Source organism: Aricia agestis, chromosome 8 (assembly GCF_905147365.1).
Source record: "Aricia agestis chromosome 8, ilAriAges1.1, whole genome shotgun sequence".
In the NCBI taxonomy this organism is placed as follows: Eukaryota; Metazoa; Arthropoda; class Insecta; order Lepidoptera; family Lycaenidae; genus Aricia; species Aricia agestis.
In genome coordinates, this window is record NC_056413.1 from 15,609,063 (window position 1) to 15,628,966 (window position 19,904).

Here is a 19,904-nt window from a genome sequence, read left to right on the forward strand (position 1 = left end):
ATCAGCTCGTGAACAGAGGCAGTGTTTCAATTGTGTAGCTGCATAAGAGGTCAACGATTTTTTTAAATCTTATGTAATCTCTCTACGTTGGTCTACGATAGTATAAGCAATTACTAATTACACACTCGTATTCGTCTATGTCTACCCATTGTCGACAATTGACATCACCCATCATGGCCCAACATAGAGAACTTTGCAAGGCTGCGTGCGATCTTCGAGTAATCTTTTCGTCACACTTGACACTTCATTTCTTCGAGCTCATTCTCAAAGCATCTAAATTCTAAGGCCCAATTTCAGCAACGTCTGTTAGTGTTAACAGCTATGTTTTCTCTTCCATTCATATGAAAAACGAAAGAGGTAACGCGATACTAATTCGAGTATTAGCTTTAACAGTCGTTGATGAAATTGAACCTAATGCTACAAATAACACCCATCATATAACATTCCAGACATCCCCCTGCTCGTCAACTCGCAGCAGCCTGCGCGGCGCCAGCCCGCTGTGCTCGCCGTCAGCTCGGTCGTCGTTCAGCGCGCGCCAGCCATACCTCGGCTGGCGGTCGCAGGAGCGCCTCAACACACCCCGCACGCCGCATGAGAGGTAAGGAGAGAGGACAGTGCTATAACAGCTGCCTAAAGGTCGGCCGGTGCCAAGAATTTTTTGCAGCCATTAGGCCTACAACCACAGTAGCAGATCTTAGGGAACATTTAGATACACGGTAGCGAATCCAGCCAAGTCGACCTAACAGACAAGTTCTGCAACAGTGTGTAATTGTTATACGAACCATTTGGTTGTACTTTTGGCCTGCTTATAGGTCATAAATCCAAATTAAAAATGGGAATTTAGCTCATTCCACAAATCAACAGTGCAGTGTTATGATCAGTTAATAGGCTGTATAGTGTATAGTGTACCTATAGGATATGGCTACCTACATAAAAATGGATTTGCGAATGGATATTATAATGGATATGTTACGCTCAAAGACCGAAAGCGCTCAGTTAGCGGAAAAATAGCTAGCTAAATAAAACAGACACATTAAGCACTCGCGTTGGTTTCTTATCAAAGCCAACTGATGAGAAAATTCCAATTTAATGTACGAAATATCTATTTCCGAATTGTTTTTAATTAGATCATAGCGAAACAAAAATATAAAATTGTTCATTTAAAATTGTGGTTGCACCGGCGATCAAAGGATTTCACAAATCAGAGCACACGCGGCTTGGATGTGAACATTCAACTCTGAAAATATATGAGCAAAAATCTCGCGCTAGATTTTCCACAGAAATATACGCTTAAACCTGGCGCTAGGTTTTCCACTGAAATATATGGAAAAACCTGACGCTACGTTTAATTCGTGCTGAAAATACAGCGTGTGTATTTTTTGCTTCTTCGCAATGAATGTGGCGTAAAAAATTCGTGTAACGTAAGACTTTGCTGTGTTGGCTGTTGATTAACAGGTATATGCTTAATTATTCTATATTGAATTATTGACTAATTGAAATTATACCTCTAGATTCTAGAATTAGGGAACTTGTAGGTAGTTTACCAGTTTCAAATATGAATATTGGACACTGACCCCCTTACTAATATACGTTGTATAAGCTTTGAATAGTTATACAGTGTTTTGTTCCTGTCACACAAGTGACATTTTTAATTGGATTGAAGAAGACAAAACACTGTATAACTATTCAAAGCTTATACAGCGTTTATTAGTAAGGGGGTGTGAGTGCCAGTGCCAAATATTTTACAAAAATAAAAGAACCCAAATCGCTTACTCTTTGGCCTTTGCCACTATATTGCAACGCACCTGCAGCTCTAATGTTGCGAGTGTCCATGGGCGACGGTAGTTGTTTTCCATCACGTGGCTCGTTTGCCTCCTTATTAAATAAAAAAAACTATATTAACAATTAAAAAACATCTTTCAGGTTAGCGTCCTCCCTGCTCCAACAGACGGCCAACGCGAAGGCCGCCGAGGAGATACAGTCGTCTATCAAGGAGGTGACGTCAGCGATAGTCCACTACGTGTCGGGGTTGGAGCCAGCCAACGGCGACGACAGGCAGCCCTCGCCGCGCTCGAGCCAGAAGCTGTATTGGCTGGAGAGTTCTTTTGTTGGTGAGTTTAAACTATTGTAAACATCCAATTATCATTCACACTTTTCATAATCAGAAAATTCTATTATTGGCGTCCTAGGCCGGTATAAATAGTTAGTACTCAAGATGCATCTCGGTCTCAAAACGCGGTTCAGATTTGATTGGTCCAAATTTTGACAGCCTACCAATCACAGATGCATCTTGAGTACTGACTATTTATACCGGCCTAAGTATTTCAAACAAAAATCGGAGCCAATAATAGGATGACTACTAACGAGTTTGCTTTATTTAATCACTCACGACTAAAAAACAAACCGTAACAAATGCGTGAGTGTAAGGGCCTGTCCACATCTCCACGTAACGATGTCGTCAACGTGGAATGGTACGTTGACGTGGCGTGCAAATTAACGTAACGTAAAATGGACATCACGATATAGCAACATTGTACTACGTCGCCATGCCTTGTAAAACTGCTAAATTCTTCACTACTTATCTAGATGTGGACCACACAATACGTATACTGTTTTTGCTATTGTTAAAAACGGAGAAAGAGAAGACAAAAGACGTGCATTTTTACGTTACGTTGACCTAAATTTACACGTCACGTCAACGTACCGTGCCACGTTCCCGCACCGTTCCACGTTGACGACGTCGTGACGACTGACGAGGAGATGTCCACATCTCCTCGTCAGTCAGCCCCCCCACTAATGCCTATTACCTATTCGGTTTCTGAGATTTTTAAAAGGTTTATCTATTTAATAATGTCGCGGTCATAATTAAATATTAGCCAATATGTTAAAAAACCGAGCATAGGTTGGCACTTCGCAGCTAAGGCTGGCTGCAAACACACGTTTTCCGTATGCGATTTCCTAATGTGGAATAGGATTTCAACTTTCAATAATTGATTCAAATTTCATTCAAGCTTAACTTGAAAGATTAGGTACTGCGTTTTTGATTATGTAGGTTTCTTAATTTTGGTAATAAATCAAGTTATTACTAAAACTGGTCCCATTACAAAAAAAAACAATACAAAATATTTTCCCACTATACACATTATTATTAAGTAGGTTCAAGGATAATCGTTAAATTTCAACAATACGAGTTATTAAAGTTTTTGGGTATTATCTAGTAATTCCATTAATTTAATTGTTTTTAATTTAAAACGATCATAAATAATTTTATACAACTACCTACAATTAACTTTTTTGAACTTTGGATTTTAACGAACTTTGTTCAAAAATGATTACTCTTCAGAAAATCATGCAACTACCTAATACTTTGGTAGACTTCAGATTTTAAGATGGCATTTTCCTTATTATCATAATCTTTTCAGGTGATTTAATGTGTTCTTTATTTTTAAAACCTGTACGACTGAAGGAATAATATCCATTGTCAAGAATAAATATAAAAAAGTATTTTCAAGTCTTTATTCCAATTTCAAATTTTCATCTTTGTCTCGTAATGTTCCAGGTACAAAGCCCCTGGAGTCTCCGCGCACGCCGCTCGTGACGGACCTGCCCCCGCCGCACCCGCGCCCCCCCTCCTCGCTGCGGCTCGAGCACCGCGCCGCGCCCGGTGAGCGAGCGTGATGTACACTGCAGGTTCAGCCCACCACACATTCCCATACTGATAACGTTGGCGGTCTTGGCCTCTCGAGAGAAAAAAATAAATGTCATATGTGACGTTTCTGCTGTCAATTTTGACGTGAATTTCAAGCTGTTAGATTTAACTTTTTTCTTTTGTGACTAACAGGCAAAAATCACAGCGATACTTGAGATAAATATCGCTTACAAATTACAATCTAAGAATAATAATTATTGTATGACTTTCAAAAATATTTAAATATATTGAGCCTTTGTGGAACGTCTTGAACAAAGACCGCCAACTTTGATGGAACATTCGAAATTGAAACAAACGAGAACGTACCTGAAATACCATTCACACTTGCATTTAGTCCGTCTTTACCTGCAGTGTTTTTACTCTGTGCGTAATTTGTGCTGTTTTATCTGTGAAATGAAATCGTGACGTTTCAGAACAGATGGATTTCATTTTGTGAAGCTTTATAGACTGTATTGTAAAACTCAGGACCATTTATATTACATCAGAGCACCGAACACTTGTCATAGAGTGTATTTTGCATTGTGAAAAGCACAGCTTGTAGCAGCTTCAAAGTTTTTGTGGCTACCCGCTACGCTAACTCACATTTTATAATTCAAAATGGCGCCTATTCAGTGTTGCTAGAACAATCGTACCCACTTCCACCACCCACTTTGTATGTATAAAATGTGAGTAGGAATAGTTTTTTTACAATTTATATGTAGACTTATGCAGATTTATTAATGCATTTTGTAACGTAATGTATCCATTTATCAATATTATGTTCACAAAATCTTTATACATTGCATATTATATTGGACACAATTTTAGAGCACAATCAATTTTTAAAATAGATATTAGTCAATAGCATAAGATTTCTTTGAAGTTTGAACAGATATTTTGCCATAACTTTATTTTTCAATTCGAGTAATGGGAACCAGTTACATAATAATATTATATTAGTAGTAACTTTAATTTTGTACAGAATAAATTATTTTGTTTGTGTTTATTTTTAATGCAAATCTATATTAGTTTTAATGCTAGACTGTAATGATAGTTTTGTAAATACAGTTATCGTTGCTATATTTTAGGTGCTAATTTTCTGTTACTCCGATATTTTTTTTGTCTCATTTATTATTTTTTCTAAAGTCACAATATTTCAACATACATTTTGTTCATTGCCCGACGTTCCACTGAATGACGGCATGTTATCAGAACCAAAATTTTGTAGTGGTGGAAAGTGATAAACGAACAAAAGTACATTAAAGTTCCTTCTACTTGAATCACCTCGTAATTTATGTTGGGTTTTGCCCTCAGTAAATTATACAGGTTCTGATTAGGTTAGAGAACGTAACACGTTCAGAGTTTGCACCGCCGAAAAACCGAATAACGATTGACTAATGGAAAAGTCGATTTTTGCAATTTTCACATCAAGTCTACACTTTAATTCAAATTCAGAATTTTCGAACGACTAATCACTTCTCTATTTTTTCGAACGAACATTGTAACAGCTCGGTGCAGCCTCGAATGTTGCTGCATTCAATTAGAAAGTTCTGTAGCTCTCTAATCGACAAAATCAAAATAGTACCTAAAATGTAATTTAAATATTTGACGTAGAAAAATATTAGGTATATGTTAGAGAATCTCGGTACCTTTTTATTTAAGTGCTAATATGTTTTTAGTCTTGAATAATTAATAATGTTGTCTGTCTTTAAAATAATTTGAATTGTATGTATTTCGTTCATATTTTACTTTAATGAATTATTAAATATATCCAGTTTTATTTTATTATTTTTGTTTTATTTTTTGGTTTAATTTTATTTTGGTGATTTTATGTTTATAACTTTGAATAACAAGGGAATTTTAGCAATTAAAATATGGATTTTATTCTGAATACTAAACAGCATAATATTGGGTAAGTGATTTTTTACTACGTAGAATATTACGATCCTATGTATGCACATTTAACAACATCATTATAAAGCTATTTTACAAATTATTTAAGTATCTGGCAATATAGTTTATTAACAAATTAGACTTCAAATATAGTCAGTTCTAACCTTACACAGTGGCAAAATAAGACAAAGAATTTCGACCTTTTACATTACCTTTTAAAATTTCAATGCAATAGTAATTAGGTATCCTGCATTTTACCTTAGCTTTCAAAAGGTGCTCAATATTGGAATTTGAAGTCAGATAAAGGCGTGAGTAGCAGATCTTATTTAGCCATTGTTTTTTTTTTTCTTTTTCTCGTAATGCTGGACATTATAAATTTACACTCTTATATTATATCATGGTATTATATTGAATATTATTTATGTTGATGCACGCCTTTAAACCTTAAATATTACTGATATTCCATTCGTAAGCTTAAGATGATATAATAATTTGCAACAAAAAATGCACTGGCAACACTTTTCATAGTGTTGGAATTCATTTTTATCGATAAATATTACTTCGATAAAGTAAAGCTGAAAGAAGTAAAAACTTTTTTCAAAAAAGTAAAAGAATAAAGAAACTACAAAGCAAAATTAAATTATTTTATAGTGGATTGTAAATGGGACATTTAGCATAATTTGACTTGCAGACTGGCAAGACTCTCAGCGTTCGTTGAATCTGGGTGTAACGAGGCCTTCTCCTGGGTCCACCACGTTGGAGGATGTTCTCGACTCCCTCCTCGGCCTACCTTCGCAACCAGCGAGAATTCCCACCCCACAACCCAGTCCAAGAAAATCTGCGAGTCCTTATTTTCTTATGGGTGGAAAGGTAACTACAGATACTTCAAACTAGTAATTAATTTATTTAGTTTAAATTTTAGAGACAATATCTTCATGAAATTTAATTACCTACTTAGCTAAGCCTGTATATAAATAACATTTATCACCCAGTTTACTCTTGATGTCATAGAGTCCGCGCTACGAGCAACTAGCGAGCAGCGGACACAGTAGCATTTCCCCGGCGTCCCGCTATATCGGGACCCCTAGCGACGTGCCAAGCTCCTTCACTGACCCGAGTCCCGATCCCGAACGAGCAGGTAGGAACGATATGTAAGTCTGAGCCGTTCCAATTTTTATATTTACCTTACCTCGCACCTCTCTTACTCATGAACATTGCTTGCTTAACTGCTTTAAAATACAGATACGTTTACACTGTGACCGATCGAACCGAACTGGAATTTAAGAAGCCTTCAGGTATACGAGAATCATCGATCATATTTTCTTGAAATATTTTACAAACCCTATCCAACTCAGATCATAAAACAGGGATTATTTCTGGTAGAAGATAAATTTTATTGCTCATTTCTCTTTCGCGTTGTATCTCATACCAGTACAATTAATCACATGACATTAAGTAAGTTTCTATACTAAATCCATCCTTTGGTTCATGATCTGATTTTACCTACTCTTTCAGACTAACTACACATATTCAACACTTTTCTTCTGTCAAGTGAGCATGGATCCCCCCCTAGAATAGCGATCTCCAAGCATGACTGTATTGTCACGTAGAATAGAATCTCATTACCAATTAAAATAATGGTCCTGGGTTTTACGTGCCAAATGTGAAATTCAATGTACTAATCAAATATTGTTTTACAGGCAAGGATTCAGTTGATACACCAACGACGATGCAAGAATCTAGGCGTTCGAAGTCGGCGCAAGGTGAACGTGGGAGAAGAAGAAGCGAGCCCTTTGCCCATAAAACGGTTTCGCTGGATCGCAGAACTAGTTTGGATGCTGCAACACTTCGTTCTGAAAGTACGCTAACCAGACACGAGTCCCGAGCGTCCCTTTTTTCTTTACAAACTGAAAATAGTGTTGACGATGCTTTTGTTAAGTGTAAATACCCTAAGTGTCCCTCACGTGCCCCACCCTCAGATGCGAAAAGGCATTACAAGACATGTCATAATTGCACAACGATGTACTGCTCAAAAGAATGTAGAAGAGCACACTGGGAGAAACATAGGAAAGTTTGTTTACACTCCAGAGCTAGTACATTATGTAGACAAATTATATCAGCTGCAAAGGAAGACGCCGATTCCTTACATCAAATTAGCACAATAGCTCATAAGGGGTATTTAGCACAAGGCAGAGGTGTCGTCAAAATTTACTTTACTAGTCCAGAAGCAGCTGAAAAATTTACGATGCACGGCTACCAGTATTTAAGCGAGCCTGAGTTTGTGAAATGGACAGCGCTTCAGCCAAACGAAATGGGTGTAGAGTTATATACAGAAGTAGTAAAATTATGTAAGGCATATAATCCAGAATCTAGAGTTATTTTATACGTTGCCGTGTGTATAATCAGCGAAGTCCCGACGAAAGGCGCGGTCAAATGGGAAAGGCAAATGGTATCGAGGTGTGCGAAATTACGTCTCAGTAAAACGGTCACAGCTGCGATACACGAACAGAACAGAAAACGCTGTAGACGCGACAGTAAAGGTTCGATAGAGGACAGGGAAACTTTAATCCTAACCTCCAAATTAATAAGCGCGGGAGAGAAGAATGCAGCGACAGCGCACAAGTTTCGAGAGATATGCTTTAGGAATATTATAAATGAATTAGAAAACCGAGGAGTGGTTCTGAAGAAGCACTTTCCCGAGGTATATTCGCGGCTAGGAGCATACGTCGATGGCACTAGTGATAAATTCATTCCAATGACAATATATCCTAGAGACGCTACTAGTGGTAAATCATTCGTGTGTGTGATTATGCCGGACAGTGACTTGGACAGTGCCTCTCCAGTTGACGGTAAAGTCATCACCGTGAACGTTGGAGTCGACCAGTCAAGGCACCAACTGTCGACACCAATGTGAGATTCTGTATTTGTATCAGTGTCTGTTCTATGCTTAATATCCTGTTGTTAGTATTCTATGGACTAGGTATCAAAATCTTGTCATTATATTATAATACTAAGGGAGTGTCCGCAATGAAAATTTTAATCGCGTTGATTTTTTTTCGCTCTTCTGTAACACATTGAATCTTATGAGAATACCCGCACTTGCGATAAAAAATTTGCGGTAAATTTATATGAATAAATAAGGTCGAACAAAATCCGTGCGATTAATATTCGCAGTCCGGACACTTCCTAACTATGAATCCTATATTGGTGTAGTCAATAATTGTTTTCGACATAATTTAATGGCTTTCTTTGTCGATCATATCTTTGAAATTTGTATTGCATACATGTAAAAAATATAAAAAGCAAGTACAGAAAGAAAGTTGATGTTTTTAAATATACCTTCTCGTGTGTTTGAGGAGCAACATTTCTATAATAATAAATGAGTTGGTTAAAAACTATACACAGAAAACAGACTATTCTTCTAATGGAGATTAAAAAAATAGAATTACAAAATGAAAGTACATAATTATATCAATAATAATGAACTTACTATGAACCTGTACTTAAATTCCGTGTTGATATTTAAAGCTTCCAAATCGATTAAAGACGGTCACTTTAAAACTAGTAGTTAATCAGTGCTAATTTTTTAGACCTAACTTTCATTCTTAGAACAAACTTTGATAACATTTAAATCTTTGAATCTCTCAACTTTTTTAATAAAATATACCTATTTAATGGCATCAAATAAAAATGTAAGATAATTGTTTTCAATTTCATATAATTTATTGATAGTATCAGTAATATTATTTACCAATTGTTTGGTTTTATGTAGGTTTAATAAAAAAGTGACGTTATAATATTTTAAAGCGTATAAATATATTTAAGAGGTCACTAAAGTGACATAATATTATGTATTTTTATTGGCGTTAAAGACTCAAGAGTATGATATTTAAATTATACATATTCTAAAAAATCAAACGCCATTGTATTGCTTTAATAAATACATATTTATACATTTTTGTACCAAATATTTTTAAGCCATAAATTATTATGTACGGCGTGAAATTTGTAATACTTATTGGCTAGATGCAGACGCATAATAATATTATTATATCAAATGTGTAATCTTATGGTTAGTATAATTTTTAATACTGTCGCTTTTTTTGTATTTATGACAAAATTTCAGGACTCATAATAAAAAATGAGATTACCAACTTACTATGCCACTGCACATCTTCTGTTTATAAGTAATAAGTAAATAATAATTAAATCTTAAAAGCTTTGAAATGGAAGCAAGAAAAATAAATGTATGAACAAAATACATATTATCTCATAATTATTTCGTATAAGACTAATTTTATCAAAGTTTTATCATTCCAAAAAGAAAGCTTTATAAAGCATGTATGCATTCCTTATAATTTTAATGGTATCAAAAACGGACCCCTATCCAATTTTTTTACTTGCCTTTAGTGTACCTTGTACTAATATAACATAATGTTAAATAGTTATTATTTTATATAACATATACTTAAATAATAATGCTTTTAAAGTTTTAACAGTCGTAATAATTATTTAATTTGTATTATTATAACTCGTATAGCTGTTGTTTTTCAAGTTATGTCTTAAACAATTTTATATAGTTAAACCCTGTAAATTACCCACTTATTATAAATAAAAAATCCTGAAATTACTGGTTTTTTTTTTCATTAAATACCCACTTACACGTGATACAGCTGTTGGTCATGCATGTATCTTAAAAGCAGGTAAGGGAGAATTTAATTATTAATTTGGCACAGTTTTGAGGCCATGTTTGCATGGTCTCACAATATCCCGATTCTCAGTCCCCGATTCCTCGGAGCGTGGAGTACTTATAACTATTTAATATTTTAAATTAACAACTTCTTCGTATACAGTGCATACAATATAAAGAGTAAAAAATTAAGAGAATTAATATCGACAACAAAACGATGTCGACATCACTATCACTTGACAGTCGTACGGAGTACCTACATACATAATCTATGGGAGTACCATTGCGTATTGACAGAAGACATTGACGTTTGAGTTTTGACAGTTCCACCGGAAAACACGGAAAATCACTTTGTGACGATTTTCGGACGGTAAAGGCGTAATTTTTATTTTTAATTTCTTATTCGCAGTAATTTGTTACGAAACAAGATCTGTAATAAAGACTAGTGAACTTTCTGTGAGAATGTCGTACTCGCCGTACATTTATGTCGCGATCCCCTTGTCAGTAGCTATCGCTCTCGGGCTGGCACGAAAATGGAGATCCAGAAAATGGGGAAAATGTATGAGCAACATTTGTTTGCGAGGCAAAACCTACCTTATCACCGGTGCAAACAGCGGTATCGGTCTAGAGACCGCGAGGGCCCTAGTGAAGAGGAAAGCGAGGGTCATATTAGCCTGCAGGGACCTCGAAAAAGCGAGGCAGACTGCCGCAGAAATCAGGAAGGAAGAGTTGGGAGGAGAATTGGTAATATATTCGACTTAAACTTTCAATATTGAATATGACTTCATAGATATGTAAGGTCATAACCTTCTCACGAGCTTATCAAATAACACTATATATTCCTATTTTAGATTCCGATGCAACTAGATCTTGCATCTTTTGAATCTATTGAGAAGTTTGTTGAGCTGGTGAAGACGGGATTTTACAAAATTGACTGTCTCATTAACAATGCGGGTGTTGTCGCACCACTGAGCTTAGACCAAAAAACAAAAGAGGGTTTTGAAATCCACCTCGGTGTTAACCATTTGGGCCATTTCTATTTAACAAACTTACTTTTGGATCTGTTAAAAAAGGCTGCTCCCAGCAGGTAAGTGACTGTTAATTAACCATAATATTTTTATTGGCTGCAACCATAAATTAATATATACATGTAGTTTTTTCTTAAAAATAGTATTTTATATTGCAATAATAGTGGCTTGTGACAAAAGAATAATCATTTTAGTTTACATAAATAATATAGCAATTACTTATTACATTATTATTTTATGTATATTATGTTATCATATATTATAAATATGAACATCTTGAATATAAATGAATATCTTGAAGAATAGGAAATGAATTAGGATTTTTATGTGAATTTAAATTTCATTTGGTCATAACTTTGCTTTGTATGTGATGTCACAGGCCAAAGATCAACAAGCTTATACACAACCAAATAAAGTAGTAGATTTATTGTTCTATTTGTTTATTGCCATTTACAATGACACAAATTTTGTATTGTTTTCTTTATATGGAGGAAATCACATTGTTGTTTTATTATAGGATAGTAGTTGTGTCGTCCATGCTACATGAGAAGGGCACTTTGGATTTTGATGATTTGAATATGAGGAAACAAATTGAAGACGCTAAGAAAGGGAAGTCAAGTCGCCGCAACCCTGGCTACGATAACAGTAAACTAATGAATGTGTATTTTGCGAGAGCCCTAGCTGGTAAACTAAGAGGAGATGGTATTGACGTGTATGCATGCTGTCCGGGATTCTGTTATACTAATTTATTCAGGTAATTAAATACACTCCTTTATAACTGTTATGTTATGAGGAGATATTTAAAATATGTGAGTAGATGAAGTTGATAACCTAATTTTTTCCCTTATTTTGAACAAACCGTGTAAACTGTAACTTACCTAGTTTATAATCTGGCTAATTTATCTGGCTATACATTAAATCCGCATTCTTGTATTTCAAATCATTTTCCCGGTCCTAAGGGGGGTATTACATTATCATTTATATTGGATCATTTCTTTGATATAGGATCCAATATATATGATCATTTGATCATATCTGCATATTACATTATCATATTTCATTGATCCTATTTTACGTCCTATGTGGATTCAATAGCCAATGGAGAGCGCTAACGCCGACAGGTATTGACGTCAGGGTTACTGGAGTCAGAGAATTTGATTTGTCAAAAGACATCGTCATTTTTAATATGGCTTGTTTTTTGTTATTTCAGCAAGATTATCCAAGTATATAATTAGAAAAATAATTACATTACATTATTTGAAACATATTAATAAACAAGAAATTAAAAACTCTTTTTTATATTTGGAGGATTTGGAGTAAAACTATCAAGCAAAACCGTATGTGAGTACATAGCATATAAAGTACCTTGCTAATTTTCAATAATTGTTTTAGGAGTTTTGTCAAATGGTACCACTACATCTTGATGGCGCCCATAGCGTTAGTCTACATGAGGTCAGCAAAACAGGTAAATATTTCTACTTTATAAAATGCAAGAACAAGAATGAAACCATAACAGTGCAAGACATTATACAAACAAATACGTCATGCTCTTGACTATTGAGGGACATTTTGTTAATCTAGTTTACTACTAGATAACGCCCGTCGCCCGCAACTCCGTTTCGTCAAAATTAGTTTGGTGCGCGAAAACCGTAAATTTTTCCGCGATAAAAAGTATCGTATGTCCTTTCCCGGGACTCAAAGTATCTCGATTTATTTTATGAAATAAGGGGGCAAACGAGCAAACGGGTCACCAGCTGATGTAAAGCAACTACCGTCGCCCATGGACACTTGCAACATCAGCAGAGCCGCTGGTGCGTTGCCGGCCATTGAAGAGGGAATACGCTCTCTTCTTGAAGGTTTGCAGGTCGTATAAGTCCGAAAATACTGCTGGTGACAGTTCGTTCCAGAGATTTACAGTGCGCGGCAGAAAGTTACGCGAGAAACGCACGGTGGTTGGTCGATAGTCGATACCAAATTTTAGCTAAATTGGTTCAGTGGTTTAAGTGTGAAGAGGTAACAGACAGACACTTTCGCATTTGTAATATTAAGTATGGAATGTCTCTGCATGGCGGACCTACGTAAATTATTAGTCGGGTAAGTCCAGGCGTAGGAGTATATACCTAAACTCTAGTATTTAATTTTCGCGCAATTGTAATAGCATAATGTTTGATTTTTGAAGTGATTGTACAACTCGCAACAAACTTGAATGATTGACAACTGGTAAACAGAAGCGCTGTATGAAATCGATCCATACCTACTACCTACTAGTGTTCCAAAAATAACCGTACTCCCAATTTACGTTAGAACGTAAAAGTAAAGCGTTCATTGATTTTGTAACGCGCTAACAGACGTTAAACACTGCCAAGAGCGGGGAACTTTGTACTGCGATTAGGAAGTGTTTACTACTGACATACATACCTACCTATATTCTGACCTATCAGATAGGTACATAGTAGTTGCATAGGTAATAAGTCTTGATTACGAAATAATGCCGATAGGTGCAGCTATCAGAGAAATTGATTAGTAGGCAGATGGCGCACCTACATGATTTGGTCGCTTTATGTCAAACTCAACCAACAGATCACGACTAAGGGTCATTTCAGACCCTCTCATAGTAAACAAGCAATCTAAAACATATCCAACACTGTTTTTTACTTTAACGCGGCGTCACCTTAATTATCGTGCTATTTCTACATGTTAGTTATGTAATTTGGCATTTAACCCAGATATTGCTTACATCTTATAATTGTGTGGTTTACCGTTTAAGTGGGCCTAATTTAAGCCATTCCAATTTATAATAATCAGCCAAGGGCGAGTTGGACTCGCGTACGAAGGGTCCCGTACCATTATAGAGCAAAAATAGTAAAAAATTGTGTTTTTGTATGGGAGCCCCTCTTAATTATTTATTTTATTAAAATTTTATTTAAAGAAATACAATATAATCTGTAAAAATTTCAACTCTCTAGCTATTACCGTTCTTGAGTTTCAGCCTGGAGACAGACGGACAGACATCAAAGTCTCAGTAATAGGGTCCCATTTTTACCCTTTGGGTACGGAACCCTAAAAATGGTCATTTACACAGTCCACTAATTTTATAACCGAAAGCGTACGGTCCATGTGGGATTGATATGTCACGCATACAAAGTTGTGGCTAAAATAACTAGCCGGTATTGAACTCGGCGTTAAAGTGGTAAAATGCTAGTGCGGTCAATAACCTTGCCAATAGCTTATAACATTATTATAGCCAGTATCTATTAAAGCGATTGATGTTGCTTTAACGTTTTATTTTACCTCTAAAATAAACCTTGCGTCAAAGACATAATGGTCATTGGTCGTAAGTCGTAGAATCTCTGAGGTGGAATTATTTTGAACGAACTGCTGAGGTAATAACAAACGTGACGTCACACCTCACGCGATATTCTTATCAGTCTAGGATAAAACACTCGAAATCTGCATTATATATTGTGTTTTTAGCGAGTGGATAACTAAATGCAATGTCATGTTATAAAAGGAAACATGGTCAGGATAGCTTTGTATTTTTCTGATCTCCTGAGTCCTGTTATCTTTATCGAATCTGAGTCCTCCAAAATACATATTATGCGATGTACTGTTAGGCCCGTTTGGCGAAAAAATTATACATGCGGCTTTACAAAAATCGCAGGCTAATAAGTTTACCCACGGGTTTACCTAACCTAAGCTCTGCTCTTGTGGGACCATTGATAGGGCTTGCCGTGAGACGTCCGGCTGGTCGATTTTATTTGTTAAAAGGATTTTCCGGCGTTTCGCACTTGGCCGATTTTTTTTCCTCTAGAATTCAGTACCAATGCATCCTTTTGGATACATGGACTCCACGGTAACCACGTTTTCGTATCCGTTTGGATACCGTGCACTGTGAAAGCGGTAGACAGCTAGACTCGGTAACTTCTTTCTTCTCTATGTTACTTACGCTTGAATGTGACTTTCCAGGGTGCGGAGACGGTGGTGTTCTGCGCAACAGACTACAGTGTGGAAGGCCACACGGGCAAGTTCTACCGCGAGTGCGCCGAGTACGCGCCCTCTTATAACTACAACAAGGAGGAGGAGAGCAGGCTCTGGGAGATGAGCGAGCAAATGGTGAAGGCCAGGAGACCGTTATGAGCTGATGAGTAGTAAGAACTGCCGCTATGTTAATTTGATTAACATGAACTTCATTGCCTATGGCCACAGTTTTAACGTTTAAAAGTGTTGAAAAAATATGAACGTCGGAGTTAACATTACAACTATTTAATTTTTTTTTAAAGAGTTTAGACGTCAAAATTGTGAAAATAAACAATGAAGTTCAAGTTCATATAAGGGGGCTGAAGGGTTTGATCATAATATTGTAAAACACTCAACTGTTGTCACTTTAACGATGATTATTATCTTTTGTTTCCTAGCCAACGTAATATTAAGACGTTGCATTGATAAACAAATAATTATTATTATTTTTGCATGTGCCGGGTTTTTATTCTGAAAAGCTATCGTGAATAGGCATGTTGATAAAACATTTTTACTGTATTAAAATCAATATTAGGCAAAAATTAAAGTTAAAAAAAAACCTTTTTGTAAATAAAAAAAACATACCAGCAATAATTACATACTTACCTACCTATTAAAAGCAATATTAAAGTAAGAAAAAAATCATTTTTGTGATCCTAAAAAATTAAAAATATACCAGTACCTACGAGTAATATAAACTAAGGAAAAGTAACTCCGTCAAAAAACATGCTCCACAATACTTGTCAAAAAAGTGTACCTTAGGTACATATTTGCAATATTTAGGTGACCTTGAGCGGTACTAAGCTGACGTTACATAACAGATCAAAAGAAACCAAATTTAAAACGGTAATAGTATGGGAGTTACGATTTCTTAGTTTTTATTATTCGTAGACCAGCAGAATACATACTCCCAAAGTGATAATGCGCATAAGCTTTGTCCACACTGTGCCTTTTTTTGTTCATCAAGGGCATGCATTATAGCGCAGTCAACAGCGCACGTGAGGCATGCCCGCGACGCTATGACACTTTTCTTTCCAACGCGGCTGGATTTTGACGCATTTAATTATTGAATATGCCAAACACAAGTTGAATAAAAAGATGATGACGAAAATTAAAGATGAAATTGCTTAGTGTGGCCATAGCTAATAGCTATAGAAATTTTCGTCATTGTTCGACAACGATCGATTTTGCGACGATGCTACAAAAGCTTTTATTGCGCATGTCTAAATCATGTCATGCCACTGAAACTGCTCGCCTCGCCTCTGCCATTCCGGTGTGAATTGAGCCTAAAGCAACCTGTTGTTTTATTTTATTTATTATTATTATTTTTTTATTTATTTATGTTGGTGGTGTTGCCATGGCATGAAATGATTTGGACATGCGCAATAAAAGGTTTTGTAGCGCATGCGCCAAAAATAGAGACAATTGACGGACCGGCGACAGCCACCGAGTAGGCGAGTACCGACTATAATAATGATATTTACTTCTATTTCTTTCAAACCAGGTGCAAAATACTAAAGCATTGTTTGAGGCTTTTACGTTTCATAGATTCGGCTGTTTCCGTGATTACGACAATTAGCGAAGATTTTCATGCGCATTATTAATTTGGAAGTAATGTAATATAAATTGACACTAAAAAGGACCGACATATCGGCATATTATGACGTTAATAAAACACAATTTGCGTGCACTTTTCCACTACGGTACGGTTTTTTCGTACGGTGAAGGAAAACATCGTGAGGAAACCCGCACATAGTTGGTCCCAGACGTATTGACTAGTTCTTTCCTCTGGACTAGGCCGACTATGATGCGAGAATTCCGTATGCGGTTGGGCAACCATACGGACATTTAAAAATCTTGTCCCAGGCACTACAGTATTTGAGGAGTGGTTACTTCGCTCTGAAAAATACTGTATAAATCATCCGCAACGGATGTAAAGGCCTAGTTTTTTCCACTATATTAAGAAATTATTAACAAATTACACGACCGGTTTCGAAATAGGCTTGATGACTATTTTTTTTTTCTTATTGGTAATTGAAAGACCCTTAAAAAATAGAAACATAGCTGAAAGAATGACTCTGATAGCTTAAAAATTCACCAAGATATGACAATTCAAACATCTCATAAAATAGACCTGCCCGAAACGCTCCAATACAAAATGCTACGAAAGACTGACGTCACTCTTTCGTATTTTGTACGCAATACGCATCAGAAGAAAACTTTGTTCGATAGGTATATTAAATATTGCCTTTATGAAAGTGGTTTCTTAACAAAAGTTGCTTTTAATTGCATAAGTTAACGCATAACAAAAAAATGCTATCAAGCTGAAATTTTGGGAACACTTATTTTTCACCGTGATTTCTTTATTTTATTAACAAAATTCATTTCCATACTAATAATAATTATTATAAATGTGAAAGTGTGTCTGTCTGTCTGTCTATTGCCTCTTCACGCCCAAACCGCAGAACTGATTGATGAAATTTGGTATGGATAAGCATAGGATACTTTTTATCCCGGAGAAACGGAAATATACGGTTCCTGGACGATAAATATTTTTTTTCCCATTAAACTAAGTAACTGTTTCAGATGTATGAATCTTATTAGAAATTCAAAATTTAATTTGTAAATGTGTGTGATTTTCGACTGCCTGTCAACATGTCTATTATCAATATATTATTGAGATATCATTATCATAGTCCAATCTTAATAATCGCATACTTAGGCTGATATAAATAGTCAGTACTTAAGGCGAGGATAAACCCCAATTTGTTATTCCGTGACTCCCGGTTTACCTAGTTCCAATATTATAACGAAGTGTTAAAAATATGAGATATAAAGCACAATATTTAAAATACCTTAAACCATAAACATTTTAATAAAACGTAATACTTTGGCTGTAATTAATTTACAAACTCACCTCCGGTAAAATCTATTTCATCGAAATATAAGTATTAACTAGGATAATTATAATTTTATTTGAATAAATTGTTAGTAAATGTATATTAAAATCTCTTTAACCAAACAATTTTGTTTCTTAATGTTTATTTCCAAAGATATTTAAAAAAAAACATGAAAAATTGACAAGATCCGCTTTATGCAAGAACAGTTTTATGCTAAGCTAAAATGAATCTTATTGCGATGCGTATACGCTTGGTCTTTGGTTGTGTGCAAGGTTATCGTTTTGGATTGAGATTAATCCCCGCCTTAAGATGCGACCCGGTCTCAAGACGCGATTCGGCTCTGTGATTGGTCCAAATTTTGACAGCCAACCAATCACAGAGCCTGAACCGTGTCTTGAGACCGAGATGCATCTTGGGTACTGACTATTTATACCAGCCTTAATATGATAAGTGCATTTTATGATTATTATTATCAGTGGAAATACTTGCATATTGCTAAGGTTGACTGATTCTTTTTGTTTAAAATATTTTGCAACTTAAGAAAAAAAAGCAGTAAAAATCCAAATGTAACAACATTTTTGAGTTTATTTTATCATACAAACATACTTTATATATTTCTTTTAGTTCTTAGGTAAGTAAATAAATATTTAAAGGGGTTCGAACATTTTTGTATGGAGCCTGGCATATCTAGCCGCCGCCCGCCGGCCATTTTGATTTTTATCGTGCTCGGAAATTTTGAAAAAAAAATCAAGATGGCCTATGCCACAAAGGTTCGTACCCCTTTAAGAAATTAATATTTGTTGTCAACATAAAAGTAATAGACTGTGTTAATGATTAAAATATGTGTGGCATATTTGTTATATTTATCTCCACTATAAAGTAATTAATTAAGGATATCTTTGTTCATAGTATATTTTGAAAGTAAAGGCTGATTTGCCAGTAACTTTGTGCATTGTACTGGACAACAAAGGAATCTGATAATAATAATAATTATTATTATAATAATATCTATGGACGCTTCACACCACGTCAGTCTGGCCTCATGCTAAGTACCTAAAGGACTTGTGTTACAGGTACCAGACAACGGAAATATATTTAATATTTTTATACTATACATATATTTAATTGGCGACCTCTGTGGCTCAATGGATGAGCCCGTTGGTAGCTCAAGCCGGGGTCGCGGCTTCGAATCCCGCTGGCGAAACGAAAATTTTTAAACGTTCCTTGTTATTGGATGTGTATTCTTATAATAAACATCTAAAATATATGTATAGTATAAAAATATGAAAATTCACGGGCGTATATATAGCTTTGATAAGGGGGGGGGGGGTCCCTAACGTAAAAAGGCGGACAAGTGCGAGTTGGAATCGCCCATGAAGGGGGATATTTTTTTATTCATGTACTGCACCGATTTTAATCGGCGAGGTACATAATATATTATTGTCGAAATTGGACAAGTAGATGGATAGTAATGGGGGGGGGGGGGGGGGGGGGGGTCCGGACCCCCAGGACACTACAGGACAGGACAGTACTTAGCACGGGGCCAGACTAAAGTGGTGTGAAGCGTCCATAGATATTATTATTTAATCCAGATCCCAGATCCGTGAAATTCAAAAGGGTAGCTAGTAGGTATTACTCGAAAAGAAAATGATGTGTTATTCTGAAAACATTAAAAATTTTCCTTCTCA

General features: G+C 35.7%; 2 protein-coding genes across 2 annotated transcripts in view; both read left to right on the top strand.

Moving 5' to 3' along the window:
- LOC121729256 (nascent polypeptide-associated complex subunit alpha, muscle-specific form) overlaps positions 1 to 9,261 on the top strand; it is a 104,766-nt gene extending 95,505 nt beyond the window's left edge. Inside the window, exons 6-11 of the mRNA XM_042117715.1 lie at positions 450 to 598; positions 1,924 to 2,111; positions 3,560 to 3,664; positions 6,273 to 6,451; positions 6,593 to 6,719; positions 7,282 to 9,261. Coding sequence (XP_041973649.1) covers positions 450 to 598; positions 1,924 to 2,111; positions 3,560 to 3,664; positions 6,273 to 6,451; positions 6,593 to 6,719; positions 7,282 to 8,495 — 1,962 coding nt within the window. The 3' untranslated portion in view covers positions 8,496 to 9,261. The remainder of the gene's footprint in view (positions 1 to 449; positions 599 to 1,923; positions 2,112 to 3,559; positions 3,665 to 6,272; positions 6,452 to 6,592; positions 6,720 to 7,281) is intronic.
- A 1,336-nt stretch (positions 9,262 to 10,597) lies between these two features.
- Positions 10,598 to 15,980, top strand: LOC121729707 (retinol dehydrogenase 12-like). Its single transcript, XM_042118308.1, has 5 exons — positions 10,598 to 11,015; positions 11,123 to 11,358; positions 11,817 to 12,053; positions 12,692 to 12,764; positions 15,266 to 15,980. Exons 1-5 carry the CDS (start codon positions 10,734 to 10,736, stop codon positions 15,434 to 15,436), a joined length of 999 nt encoding a protein of 332 aa, XP_041974242.1. The 5' UTR covers positions 10,598 to 10,733; the 3' UTR covers positions 15,437 to 15,980.
- The last annotated feature ends 3,924 nt before the right edge of the window (positions 15,981 to 19,904 follow it).